Source organism: Channa argus, chromosome 5 (genome assembly GCF_033026475.1).
Source record: "Channa argus isolate prfri chromosome 5, Channa argus male v1.0, whole genome shotgun sequence".
Lineage (NCBI taxonomy): Eukaryota > Metazoa > Chordata > Actinopteri > Anabantiformes > Channidae > Channa > Channa argus.
In genome coordinates, this window is record NC_090201.1 from 4976138 (window position 1) to 4988139 (window position 12002).

The 12002-nt window shown below is 39.4% G+C and overlaps 1 protein-coding gene across 17 annotated transcripts in view; it reads left to right on the forward strand.

Moving 5' to 3' along the window:
- Nucleotides 1–12002, forward strand: part of LOC137127075 (band 4.1-like protein 1) — an 85656-nt gene that overhangs the window by 35767 nt on the left and 37887 nt on the right. For 16 of the 17 annotated variants that reach the window (XM_067503470.1, XM_067503468.1, XM_067503478.1 and 13 more), the window contains 2 exons: nt 8038–8173; nt 9364–9531. In XM_067503470.1, coding sequence (XP_067359571.1) covers nt 8135–8173; nt 9364–9531 — 207 coding nt within the window. In that variant the 5' untranslated portion in view covers nt 8038–8134. Of the gene's footprint in view, nt 1–2323; nt 2423–8037; nt 8174–9363; nt 9532–12002 lie in introns of all 17 variants that reach the window. The other variant, XM_067503469.1, reaches the window with a different exon arrangement.

Here is a 12002-nt window from a genome sequence, read left to right on the forward strand (position 1 = left end):
TTGCGATTCATGTAAACGGTTTAATGTGTTTAAAGTAGGCCTTAACACAAGCCAAAAAAAATAAAAAAGCTGCTCTGTTTTCTGCAGCAGAATGAAACATAACGTGAACAGGCTGGTCTGTCTCAGGAACTGGCTCACTGTAAAGGAGGAGTGGGTCCTAACAGCCCAAACCCAATGTGCATAAATAAAAAAGAAAGACCTGATCTGGGTGGAGCCTGAACGTGATGGCAGGTTGCTCTCACATTTAGCAGCGAAGCCCTCCAACAGTTTTCTTTAATACTTTATATCCACATTCCTCCAACTTGTCATCTGAACCAGGTGACCTGAGTCGAGTCCGGTCTGAACTCCAAATCCCAGTCCGTCAATTAACTGTGATTAATCACAGTGAAAAGTGCAATTTATTTTTCAGTTTCTTTCTTTTTACAGATACGCAGCCCATACACCGGTATTGTCCCCAACTGTCCATCGAAAATTAATGAATCAATAATTAATCCGTTAATTCTGGTTAACTGTTAAGGCTACAGGACTACAATATTAATAATAGCAAAAAAACGCAATGCCTTATTCAATATACAATCTATGTATTAGTTAACATTAAAGTAGTGCTGAAAGCATTACACAAACTTAAGTACATTATAGGAACATAAGGTTGTGACTCATAGTGAGTCATTCAGTCATAAGCACAACCTGCCAAATTGTCACTGTTTCAAGGTGCATGTCTGAATGAGGCTTAAATTCTGGCTGTCATCCACAAATACTGCTGCAATCATTGTCTGATTTCCAATTGATTGCCAGGCAGTTGATTTAGTACTGCATAGAAATAAACATGCCACAACGGCGCAGGCAAGAGAAGAAAATGAAAGAAAATCTTGCAAACATTTAATACATAGTAATTTTATACATGAGAACAAAAAGGAAAATAAAGAAATGTAGAACTAATGCAGAAATTGAAATCAAAGGGAAGGTAACATTGTGTTACTTGCGAGGATGTGTGTTGGTTGTGTGTGTGTGTGTGTGTGTGAATTTCTTCAAAGGGTAATGCAAAATGAGAGTGAACTGTGTGTTGCCATGCTGAGGCAAAAACTTCAAGCGGTTTGGGTCATCACACAAGTCCTGTTTGAAATTGTCTAGATACGTGGATCTGTTGACAGCATGACTGTACTGTGGCACAGTCGAGCTCGTCTCCATCTAGTAGAGAACAAACAACAGCTTGCTTGGGTATCTTGCCATATAAGTTTGAACTTGTAAAATGAATAGACTCTTTGCTTTAAGGGGAGGTACTTTACTTGCTCTGTACATTCATAAATAACATGTATCTCTGCAGGTGCTGACAACTGCTGGGCTAACAGGTTCTATATGATTATTGTCAGCAATGCTTATCTTCGTGATCAGCAGTAAAACGCTTGAATACAATTCCACAAAAATGCCAAGACATTATCCAGTCTGCGCTGACCTCTTTGTTGCTTTTTGTCATCAGCACTTTAACAAAAGCCAAAGGGGGAAAAAAAAAGGAACAGCTGTAATTGTGGATCTAAGCTACAGGAAATAATTTTCCTGCTCAGAGATTATAGTGGTGAAGAATCTGGTTTAGGAAGTGCAACCATTGTGGCAGTCTCTCATTATCTGTAGCACAATAGAGGCTTCACGTTGCGACAATTACACACTGGCCTTTCGACAATGTGACAGTGCTTTTTTTGACAGGAACTGGTAAAAACAGAAGGCACATGCGCTCGCATCCAAAAGTGTTTGCTCAAGAGCGATTTATCTGCATCATATTGTGCCAATCTTAGAAGATAAAAGTGGAACAAATTGTGTGATTTTTATTATTAGTGTAAAACATCTCCTAATTACCTCCATTTAGTAAAGAGGCTTTATGCTGTTGCCATGAAATATTTATTATTCCAACATAAAGTGGGAGGTGAGAAGAAACAAAATTGACTTGAAGACTTGTTTTGGAGTTTAGTGATTATAGCCTAAACCCTAACACAAGACAAGGGAAATGTCTTAAAAAACAAGCATTTGAAGGGTGAAGCCTTTAAGTAGCATGGATCAATGTGTAGTCATGCATCTCAGAATTTAGAACAACTTTGACAGTGCACTTATAAGCCAACAAGCATTGTCTTGCCCACCATGCGTCTCCTTTGCCTCCGGGGTTTATGACGATGCCTGTTCAAAACACCCATGTGTTCCCATACTCATGCCCACATTCTTCCAGCTCCTTTAAGCTACACTGCTTTTGCTTATTTATCGCAGCATCAGCTGTGTGTGTGTGTTAGGGGAGCAGTAGAAAAAGAGGAAAAAAATAAAAACTTTGCATTTGCAGTTCCCAGGGGGGCTCGGCATCCTCAGGGACCGTTCCGTCATCAGTGGGGCCTCCCTGCTCACGCATGCGCCAATGGTCTCCGAGCACAGCATGAGAAAGGTCAGCATCCATTAGATACACTGTGACAGAATGTCTTCGAAGCGACTCTCATGTCTCTGACTGTGTCTGTGTTGATATTGTTTTCAGACAAAGAACCTTTAATTAGCTAGTTAGTAAGTTTGTTCTAGTTTGCAGCTGCAAAAAGGAAATGTGCTTCTCCTTTGTACTATTTTTCTTGGGGTGATTGAAAATGTGCTGCATGAATGTTGAACTTGAAGAGTCAGGCAGTTATTTATCTCAGTCTTTCTACTCTGATCCCATCTGTCATCATCTGTAGGTAGAGGCCCACACAGGAAACTTACCACAATAACAAAAAAAGTCTCCGAGACGTATTACAGCTGCATAGTCACGTTAGGAAAACAATACCACTGGAGCAGAACAACATGCTACATCTCTTAGCAAACAGTGTAATTTAAGAAAATGGTTGATGCGTCAGAGTCACACTAGTTTTTAGCATGTATGACTGAGGCTGTGTGTTTACATCTTAGTGGATGAGACCTGTGTCCTTGAGCTTTCTGTCTCTGTCTGATGGACTGTATAAACTCTCACTGACACGTACAGTTACATTACAGTGATACTAAAAATAATGTTTTGCAGGGATAATGTTGTAATGTACAGTGTCACCATCTTAGGTTAGCAAACTGACATTTGCTAAATTGAACAAGACATACAGTACAGCACAGCAAATTTCACTACATTCATTCGATAATTTGATCATCAATGGATACATTCTGAAACATAAATATTATTTATTTGTATTTTTATTTTTAACTCTCATGAGGTCCTTACATCCTGTATACGCTTCCTGTCTTGTCAGGGTCAAAAATGGTAGATACCTTCACTAAATCCATAAAATAAGGCAGCTCCATAAAAGTTTTTAATTCAAAATCCATTACTTCATGAAACAAAGACTTCATAATCGTTGGACAACACTAATTTGTTTTTATTACACTGTCATAATTTCTTTCCTACAATGGAGCTTTATTACTACAGATAAAGCATAAGTGTAACATTATTTTTTGGGATGTAAGAATTTCTACAGCCCCTAAAAATGATGCAGCATGCTCTGAGATGTATTTTTTAGCTCCTTCTTTATTAACCTTACACCTTTCTAAATTATTGTTCTCTTGTTCTCCAACCTGTTGGGCACTAACACAGGAAATCATGGCTGTGGCAAATAGAGAAGTGCGGATACTTTTAGCTGCAGGCTGCAATCTTTTCACTGCTTTCAAGAGGTGTTAATCTGGTCTGAGATTTTGTCTGAAATATTTTTTGGTTGGAATTTGTGTCGTGTGTGACGTTATGGAGACATCATTTCCATTTTAGTTTTGTCTGTTTTAAAGCCTGTAACATATGGCAGAAGAGTGCTAAGGTCCCTTATGTCATCCACATGTGACACACAGGGTTTAACTTTCCCTGATTGGTTAGAGGGACGAGCCTCACTGTAAAAACCTTTACAACAGGAATGTCTTAGCACTGCAGCCAGAATTTGTATACACATTAAGATTTTTCATGATTACTAAAAAAGGAATATTAAAGAAGTTATATAATGTAGCTTTAAGATGTCATAACATATGTTAAATTGTTCAATTTTAAAAGCTTACTAAACTGATTATACGTTTTCAAACAAAAATAGCATATCAGTAGATTTCCCACGTATTGTCTGAGGGCTTTTTAGTAGTTTAGAAATTGATAGGAACTTTTTTTTAGTACATATTAAGTGTTTCTTTTTACAATAATAGGAATATTGTAGCCATGATAGCCTCAGATGTTGCTGTGCTAATACTGTACAGATCTTCAGTTTCAGCTTGTGTACAAGCAACAGTGATGTTGTGCAGCATATTCCACAGGCAGTGATATCTTGTTTTAGGGAACAGAGACTCCACTACTGTAGATATTGTGCAATGGGATGAGAGGAATGCACTGTGTACTAGTGGGAACTGTCTCAGATACAGTGCAGCTTACGACTGCTGGTAGTAATAGTAGAGAGAGTAGGCCTGCATCTCTACTGCAACCTGTCAGTCCCGGTGTGCAGCTCCTCCAACATTAACCAAAGGGGAGGCTGCTTGACATTTCCTCTGAGTCGCGATGCCACATCAGTTTATTTCCTCCCCAGTGTTGTTTCTTATCTTTTCCATTTATGCTTGATCCCTCTGTCTTTCTGGACGCTTCATCTTTAGGCCTCTCATCTTGTCTCGTCTTTCTGCTTCTCTGTCACTCCTCTGAGGAGCAAGATGATCGGGTGTGCAGAAAAAAGAACAAAAAAAAAACCACACTCCATGCTGTTGCCATGGCAACTGCATCTTGAAGCGGAGCCAGTACCCCACAGACATGCATCCTCTCTCTCTCATTCTCTCTCCTCTTGCCTCGCTTAGATTAAAGCATATCTCTGATGAGAATGAAGAGACAGAGGAAAAGAGGAACAGGGAAGGAGGCTACACTTCTTTGGGAAGAGTAGCATTTCATAACCCTCTAAGGGAACAATGTGCTGTTCTTTGTGATGAATAATTATGATGGCAGATATCAAAGACAGACATTGTCAGTAAACTGCACATTATGCACAACAAAAGACGCATAGTGCATTTTGCACTTTAAGGTGCTTTCTTCTCATCTGCAGAGATCTCAGTCACTGGGTTAACAGAGGGCATTGTGGGTAATAGTCTGTTACAGGAAATTAATGCATTTGCAGGGCTCTACTGCCTCACTCTATGACATCAATTTGTGTTAATTTGGCGATTAATCTGAGTTCATGAGAACATGTCTCAATAAGGGGCCACATTTGACACAAACTAATGTTGGATTATGTGGTTTGTATCCTGTATGTGTATGTATCTGTATGTGTGTGTATGTGTCCTCCGAGGGCTCTTTCATTATCGAGTGACATGTATCGTACACATCTTTAATGACTGCTTCCAAGCAGCAGTGACTATCGATTTGGGTATGGTAAGAAAATGTGTCATGGTTGGTTGTGTACTTGGTAATGTGTTCAGCAAAGAAGTGAAATATGTTCGCAGTGGGGAAGCAGAATGGTAAGACTGGGGGTGTTTTCAGGTAGTTTTATAGCTGTGCCACTAAACACAGCACAGCAGAGAGAGGTATATTCAAACAGAGAGCTGCAGATGAATGCATTGTGTCATGTAGACCAGATGGATATTAACCAAGAGGGGACATTAGCTTCTGTTTGACTTGGACAGAATGAGAAAGTGCGCACCTGTATCGCACACAAGGGAGACGGTTGTTATTTTCAGCTTGACTGATTTGGACCGGGAGGCGAATGTGATAACAGAAAGACATGGTGGAGCTGAGTGTTTGCTTCCGCTGCCATCAGAACACGATACCCAATGGGGCTTTTCCTCTCCAATCAGGGAGTTTACTCGGCAGTCATATGCACCATCCAGCCAGTGAGTGAAAATTGATTTAGCAACTGACAGGACAGTGCCGAGCTGGATCGAACCACTGGGGGGAAACGAGGCCCCTGAGTGGACATGCCGCTCGATGATACACTTTTGCCCCTTAGTAGGGGAATTCATTTCTGTCAGATCACTATGATCATTACTTAATGGGACATTAATGGTAGTGCAGCAGAGGAGGAGAAGGTGGTGGAGGAGGTGGTTTTGTACTCCTCAAAGCAAAAAGTGAAGATGTTCCCTGGTTGGAAGTTGCAGAAGGGTTGTTTCTCCTCTACAACTGATGGTGCTTTTGCCTGAGTCATTGGCCACGGTCACCTACAACCCCCAGGTGCATTATGTTGATGTGATTTGCAGCTCCAGGGGCAGAGAGACCTCCAGGGTAATATAGAGAATGGAATATATACAAGGTCTCAGTTTATTGTGCAGGGAACTATATAATGCACTGGCATTATTCTGGCATGCTGTGTTGGGCAGATTCCACTGAGGATATGTTCACACAATTTGTGCCTTGTCTTCCTTTCATCAAAGGTCACAGAAGAACATGTTCCAGGGTCATAAAAGTCTTTGGCATTTGGTTAAGAATCTGCTAAGCGTAAATCTACTGTCTATTGACCTGATAGCTACAGTTTGAAGCAGCAGTTTCTTTTTCTTGTTCTGCTGGCTAAGTGGCCAAAAAAAAAGGCAACATCATCTCAGAAGTAGAGTTTAAACAGCAGGAAGATTTCATCTATCTTTGTCAGGCACATTAAATGTTAAATGGTTTTTGTGCGTTGAGATTCATAGATCAAGGCTGTGTTTCTTTATCACTTTCAAGTATCCACAGAGAAATACATTGTGGGGGAGTCAGAGCTCTTGATTTCTCTTTAATCGACGACAGTGTAATTCATACAAAGATAATTTTTAAATTCTTGCATCCTATACATTAAACTCCGAGCCCATAATAGGCTTATAAGACCTCAAATATACACATGCAGTATAAAACAAAGCTTGTTAGAAAATAAATTATTAAACACATAACTGCAGATAAATGTGAACAAAGTGAGCAAATCACATAAGGTGCAGGAAAAACATCAGTCTATAATAAAAGATTTTACTTGTGTTCTGTTTGCTTGCCTAATAGCAAAACGTCTGAGGACCTCCTACAGGAGGTTTGGTGTGACCCACATAAATTCCCCTCCAACAGTTTTAATATAATTCTACTGAGCGTCTGTTTAGGCATGCTGACAGTAGGTACACACCTCTCTAAACTGACTGGATGAACTGGATGCACTGCACTTTCACTTTAGCTGTGGTTATTGTTCTACCCACCCACACCCTATAAACTGTAACTGAATGCAGCACATATCAATTGATTTCCGATAAAATGTAGATATAGACAGAGAAGAGAAAAACAGGCTGTCTAACATTTCAACGAACATATGTTTGAATGAATGAAAAAATGAATCAATACATTAAGAAATGAATAAAAACGTAAAGACTGATGACACGTACCAGCACTTAGATAGTTAACAAAATACTGTAGGCACAGTCAGTTGCACCATAGTGCGCTATAGACTGCATCATTTTGAGCATACATGAGTGAAAGTACTCTTATCAGTTTTTTGGGTTGAACACCTTTGTGACTATATGAATGCACTGAGTACCAACAGCCGTGCTCATGGCCTAATTCACTAATTCCTTTTCTCTTTTGGCAATTGTCATCTTAGTGCCGGAGTCTTGCTTAAATAGATGATGATTATCTTGCTCAGTGGGGGTGGTTGTAATTAAAGTAAACATCCTTGACTACAAGGTGAAGTACGTCTGTTTGTAGAAAGAAGTTACAGCTTTCAGATTTTGTAATAAAGGTGTGACACTAGGACTACTGCTGCTATTGTTCTGAGGTGAATACACTGAGGTTTTACATTTTTCAATCTCCAGATGAAGCTGCTGTCATTTCGTTTTGTGTTTTTTTCCCCCAAAGACAAAGTATCCACATTAGACAATGCGAAACTGGGCATTGAGGCCAAAAAAACTTCATTTTGGTCTCATCTGTCCACAGATTTGTGAACCTCAGTCGTGCTTTCATGTTCTTTTTAGGCAGAAGAGGCTTTCTCCCGGCAACCCTTCCAAACAAATATACTTGTTCCGTGTTCTTCTAATTGTGCTGTCATGGGCTGTAACCCAGAGGGGTGTGTGTGTATTTAATGTTTCTTTGTCTCTTCTCAGGTTGGTGTTACTTTACTGACGTGACAAAGGCAGGCTGAGTTGGAGGTAAAGAAAGCAAGATACGGGTCCTCCCACAAAGCAGGGGGCAGAAGCTGCAATGCAGGACTCCGCCTCGGACAGCAAGATGGCCAAACAGGTCAGAACAACCGTGTTGAACCAGTGGCTTATTACTACAGCATTACTATTAGGAGACCTGGATATAATGCCTCCACCAAGCTCTGCTGCCTGCTTTTTCTCTACTGACCACTTGCTGTAGTGCAAAAACAAAATTCCCTCTTCCTGTCATGATAAAAGATGTCTTTAAAACAGTTGACCGGTTATCTTAAACTGCAAAGGTCAACATTGACCCTTTCTGTATTATTTATATTTATACACACATGCATATATATACATTTCTTTCCCAGAGCCCACAGACATAACTTTTATAAAACTCACAGGCTGATATGAAATACAAAGACATGACTAGAATTATTGACTAACATGCGCTTTAAATCCTTTTATTAGCACTAAAAAGTATTATATGTGTCAAATGTATTTACTCATCGGTCAAAGCCCGTCATAGGTTTTGGTTCAGCCAGTGAGATATACTGCTGTTACTGCATTTGAATGCTATGATTAAAAGAAACTATGTCTGTCTGTGTGTGTGCATGTATTGCTAACCATTTTTATCTTAAAATTATCTTTAAACCAGCCCAAAACTAATCTAAGTTTGACTTTGACGTAGAAAGAATTGATGCATTGGGCTGCAAACTTTTTCTTAGTGAGCTGAGAATGTCTTTTACACAGCTGGCAAAATAGAGTTCAATTGTTCATGTTGCCTTATTTAAAACAAGCCTTTAGGGCTTGTAGATAATGAAGATAACACTCATTCCAAAGACATTTTATCTGTATTCATTAACGTACGGTATCTCCTGATTATTGCAACAGTTTTCAGAATAGTCTGAAGCAATGTTGTTATGTATTTGTTTCAAAGAGTGCAGATACTATAGCCGGGTTTGGACTCTTTTCTTGTTTTTTAGTTGAGTGATAAATATGAGCCAATGCAGTTTGCAGAAGGTTTATGTATTGTATGTTTTTCAGTACTTGAACATGCTCCAGTACCTAAAACTCCCTAAAATTCACTAGTTCTTAAAACTCCAATGCTGACTCTGCACCAATAGATTTCACTAAGACAATCAAATGCAATTTCCTGATATGGTTACCTCAAAGTATTTTACGAGTTTTGAAATATGCACTTTTATAGTAAATACGCAGATATTAACAATAATACAACAGATGAAATCTGCTACTAAAATTGTTGCCTTTTGTTTTTTTATATTTGTCCAGGACCACAACTCCAAGCATCTGGATGAACACAAAGAAACGGATGAAATGTCTGAGAAGGCGTCCCCAAACAAGAACCTCAAATCACCACAAAAAGGCTCCAAGCGGCTTAAGACCATCCCCTTCAAAGTGACGCTGCTGGACTCCTCTGAGTTCGAGGGAGAAATTGAGGTATGCAACTGGATAAACAATTTGCAGCAACATGTTTTCTAGAATTAGCCTTTAACATGCTTTGAGCAAAGCGCAGAAAAAAAAAAGGATATTTTCTTCTTTTCTTTTTTATTTCTTTGTTGTTGTTTTGGTCTCTGGGCAATTGTGTGTGATATGTAGGGCTGCACAGAGTGCAAAGAGAATAAAAGAGAGGATGTCATGCTGAGAGCTCTCCAGGGGGGCAAAGCCAAAGAAATGTTACACGTTCTTGTAATACACTCAATGGCACAAAAAACAGTACAGTATGAAAGTCGTTATTCCACACAAGATTTCTTCTGTCAGAAGTCCAGCGGTGTAAGATTAGATAAGATAAGAGGACTTTTTTTGGGGAATAAAATAGAAGCCATGCATGCAAGAAAGTCGAGTGAAAAGAGATGAAGGTCCATTGCCTTGTGTTATTGCATGGCAAGTAGTGTGGTGTTTTAGGGTGTGCATGATGAGGAACACCATACTGTAGGTCTTTTTCCTTCTTGAACGTGTTTAGCAGGATCTTAACGAATAAAATCTATAACCAACTGGTCGACTGTGGAGACTGTGCAGCAGTATAATAAGCAATTTCTTGTTAAGTCTCAAGTTTTTCTTCCTCCTTCTCAGGATCTACTTACAGCACATGTACCAACAGTATGATGATACCTATAGGCCAATAGGAGGTACTCAGTATCTGTCACACATTTGTGTCGTGCACTTGTGTCGGTTGAAGCCTTGAACTAACTGCATACTGTCCTATAAATGCCAATTTAAGTGCTAATGAAAATGTATCAGTAGCATGGATGGTATATTTTGGACAAACTTTTTTTTATACTCCAAAAACAATTGTACCGTGATAAAGGTGCTGTCAAGTGCTGTAAAGGTGTAATTTCATTATGACTGCTACCCGCAGTGCAGGGCAAAGCATGGCAGAGTATAGCAGAGCAGAGAGAGGGCGAGCTGAGTGAAGTGGAGTGGATTGATTTTGAGTCTCTCAAGTCGGATATTAGCTTTAAAACTAAGCTAACCAGCTGCTGTTCATCGTTTTGTAATTGCCGTAGAATAGTGAGAGTGAAATTTGCTTATCTAACTCTCAGGAAGTGAGCAATGGCTAATTACTAATACTTAATTTCAACTTAATATTTACAGTAAATGACTTATCCTTCAAAACCAACCTCCCAAACTTGTTAAATGGTGAACTAAATCTGATGTAACATGATGACCTCAACATTAAATACTTTCCTTTCTACAAAAGTTTAGTGGTGACCCCATGAGAAATATGTTGTTTATTTTTGATAATGTGTAAAATCGATGAAGTGCTCCGTAATTCATTTAGCAGATGGGCAGTGCATTAAGTTCAGCGAATGAAGATGTTTCAGACTTCAACTCGGGTGTCAGAGTATTGTTACATGGTAAATAAAAATTCATTCGTTTTATTAACATAATATTCACGAAAATTCAGTGAGAACAAATCTTCTTTAATTAGCTTGCAATTATTTATTTTAATTATTTTAATTATTTATTTTTGTTAATAAAGGGGAACTGGTGGCTAAGTGGTTTAGCATTGGGTTAGGGTGCAAAAGGCCGTGGGTTCATATCCCACAGCACCAGTTGTGGCCCCACCCAGGCACCAAGTGCCACCTTGATGCCAAAATCAAGGTGCTGAACACATTTCGTTGTAGCGACCCCTGAAGGGACGAGCCAAAAGCAGGTGATCTAGTTTTTAATACACTCTTTGACCATTTTTGTTACTGAAGAAAGATATTGAAAGAACATCTGTAATAACTAAATGTGCATTGTTATTAAGGTTTATACATAGGTTTATATCCCCTTACATTGAAATTGCATGTAGCGGGAAAGGAAACTTAACCTTTAATACACCTCGGCATGTAAAGCTCAGAGGATCGGACCTATGTCAGATGGAGGTATCCATAGTCAGGACGACCAGATTGTTCTCCTGAGCCACTACCACCCCACATAAGTCTTCGGATCATATTGGGCACTGCTGATTGGTAAAAAGAACTTGCTTTTGTCCAATAAAAGCCCCAAGCAGTCTGCTACCAGGGTGTTAAGAACTCTATAGTCATTACATGGTTGCAAGCCAGGTGCGTCCAAGGAGAAAATAGAAGAGCAATGTTATTATAAGCCAGCCCCTAGGTTACTTATGCACAAATGCATAAAACTTGTGTAAGTGTGTGTGTGTGTGTGTTTGTGGTGCTGTGGGGAGGAGAACTTTTATATGCGAGTGTGTTTGAGGTAAGAATATTAGGAATGCTACACTTGCACCAACCTCTCTCACAGCACTGTGAAAAACATTCTCAAATAGCTTTGGGCCTTTTCCACACCACAACAATAGTTTGCATTATGGTTAGAAAAGCTTTTATTTCTTAAGTGCTCTTCCTGAATGTTTGCCCACCCTTGCGGCACTGCCAGTCATTGCCAGAGAAGGACGTACAAAGCTGCCT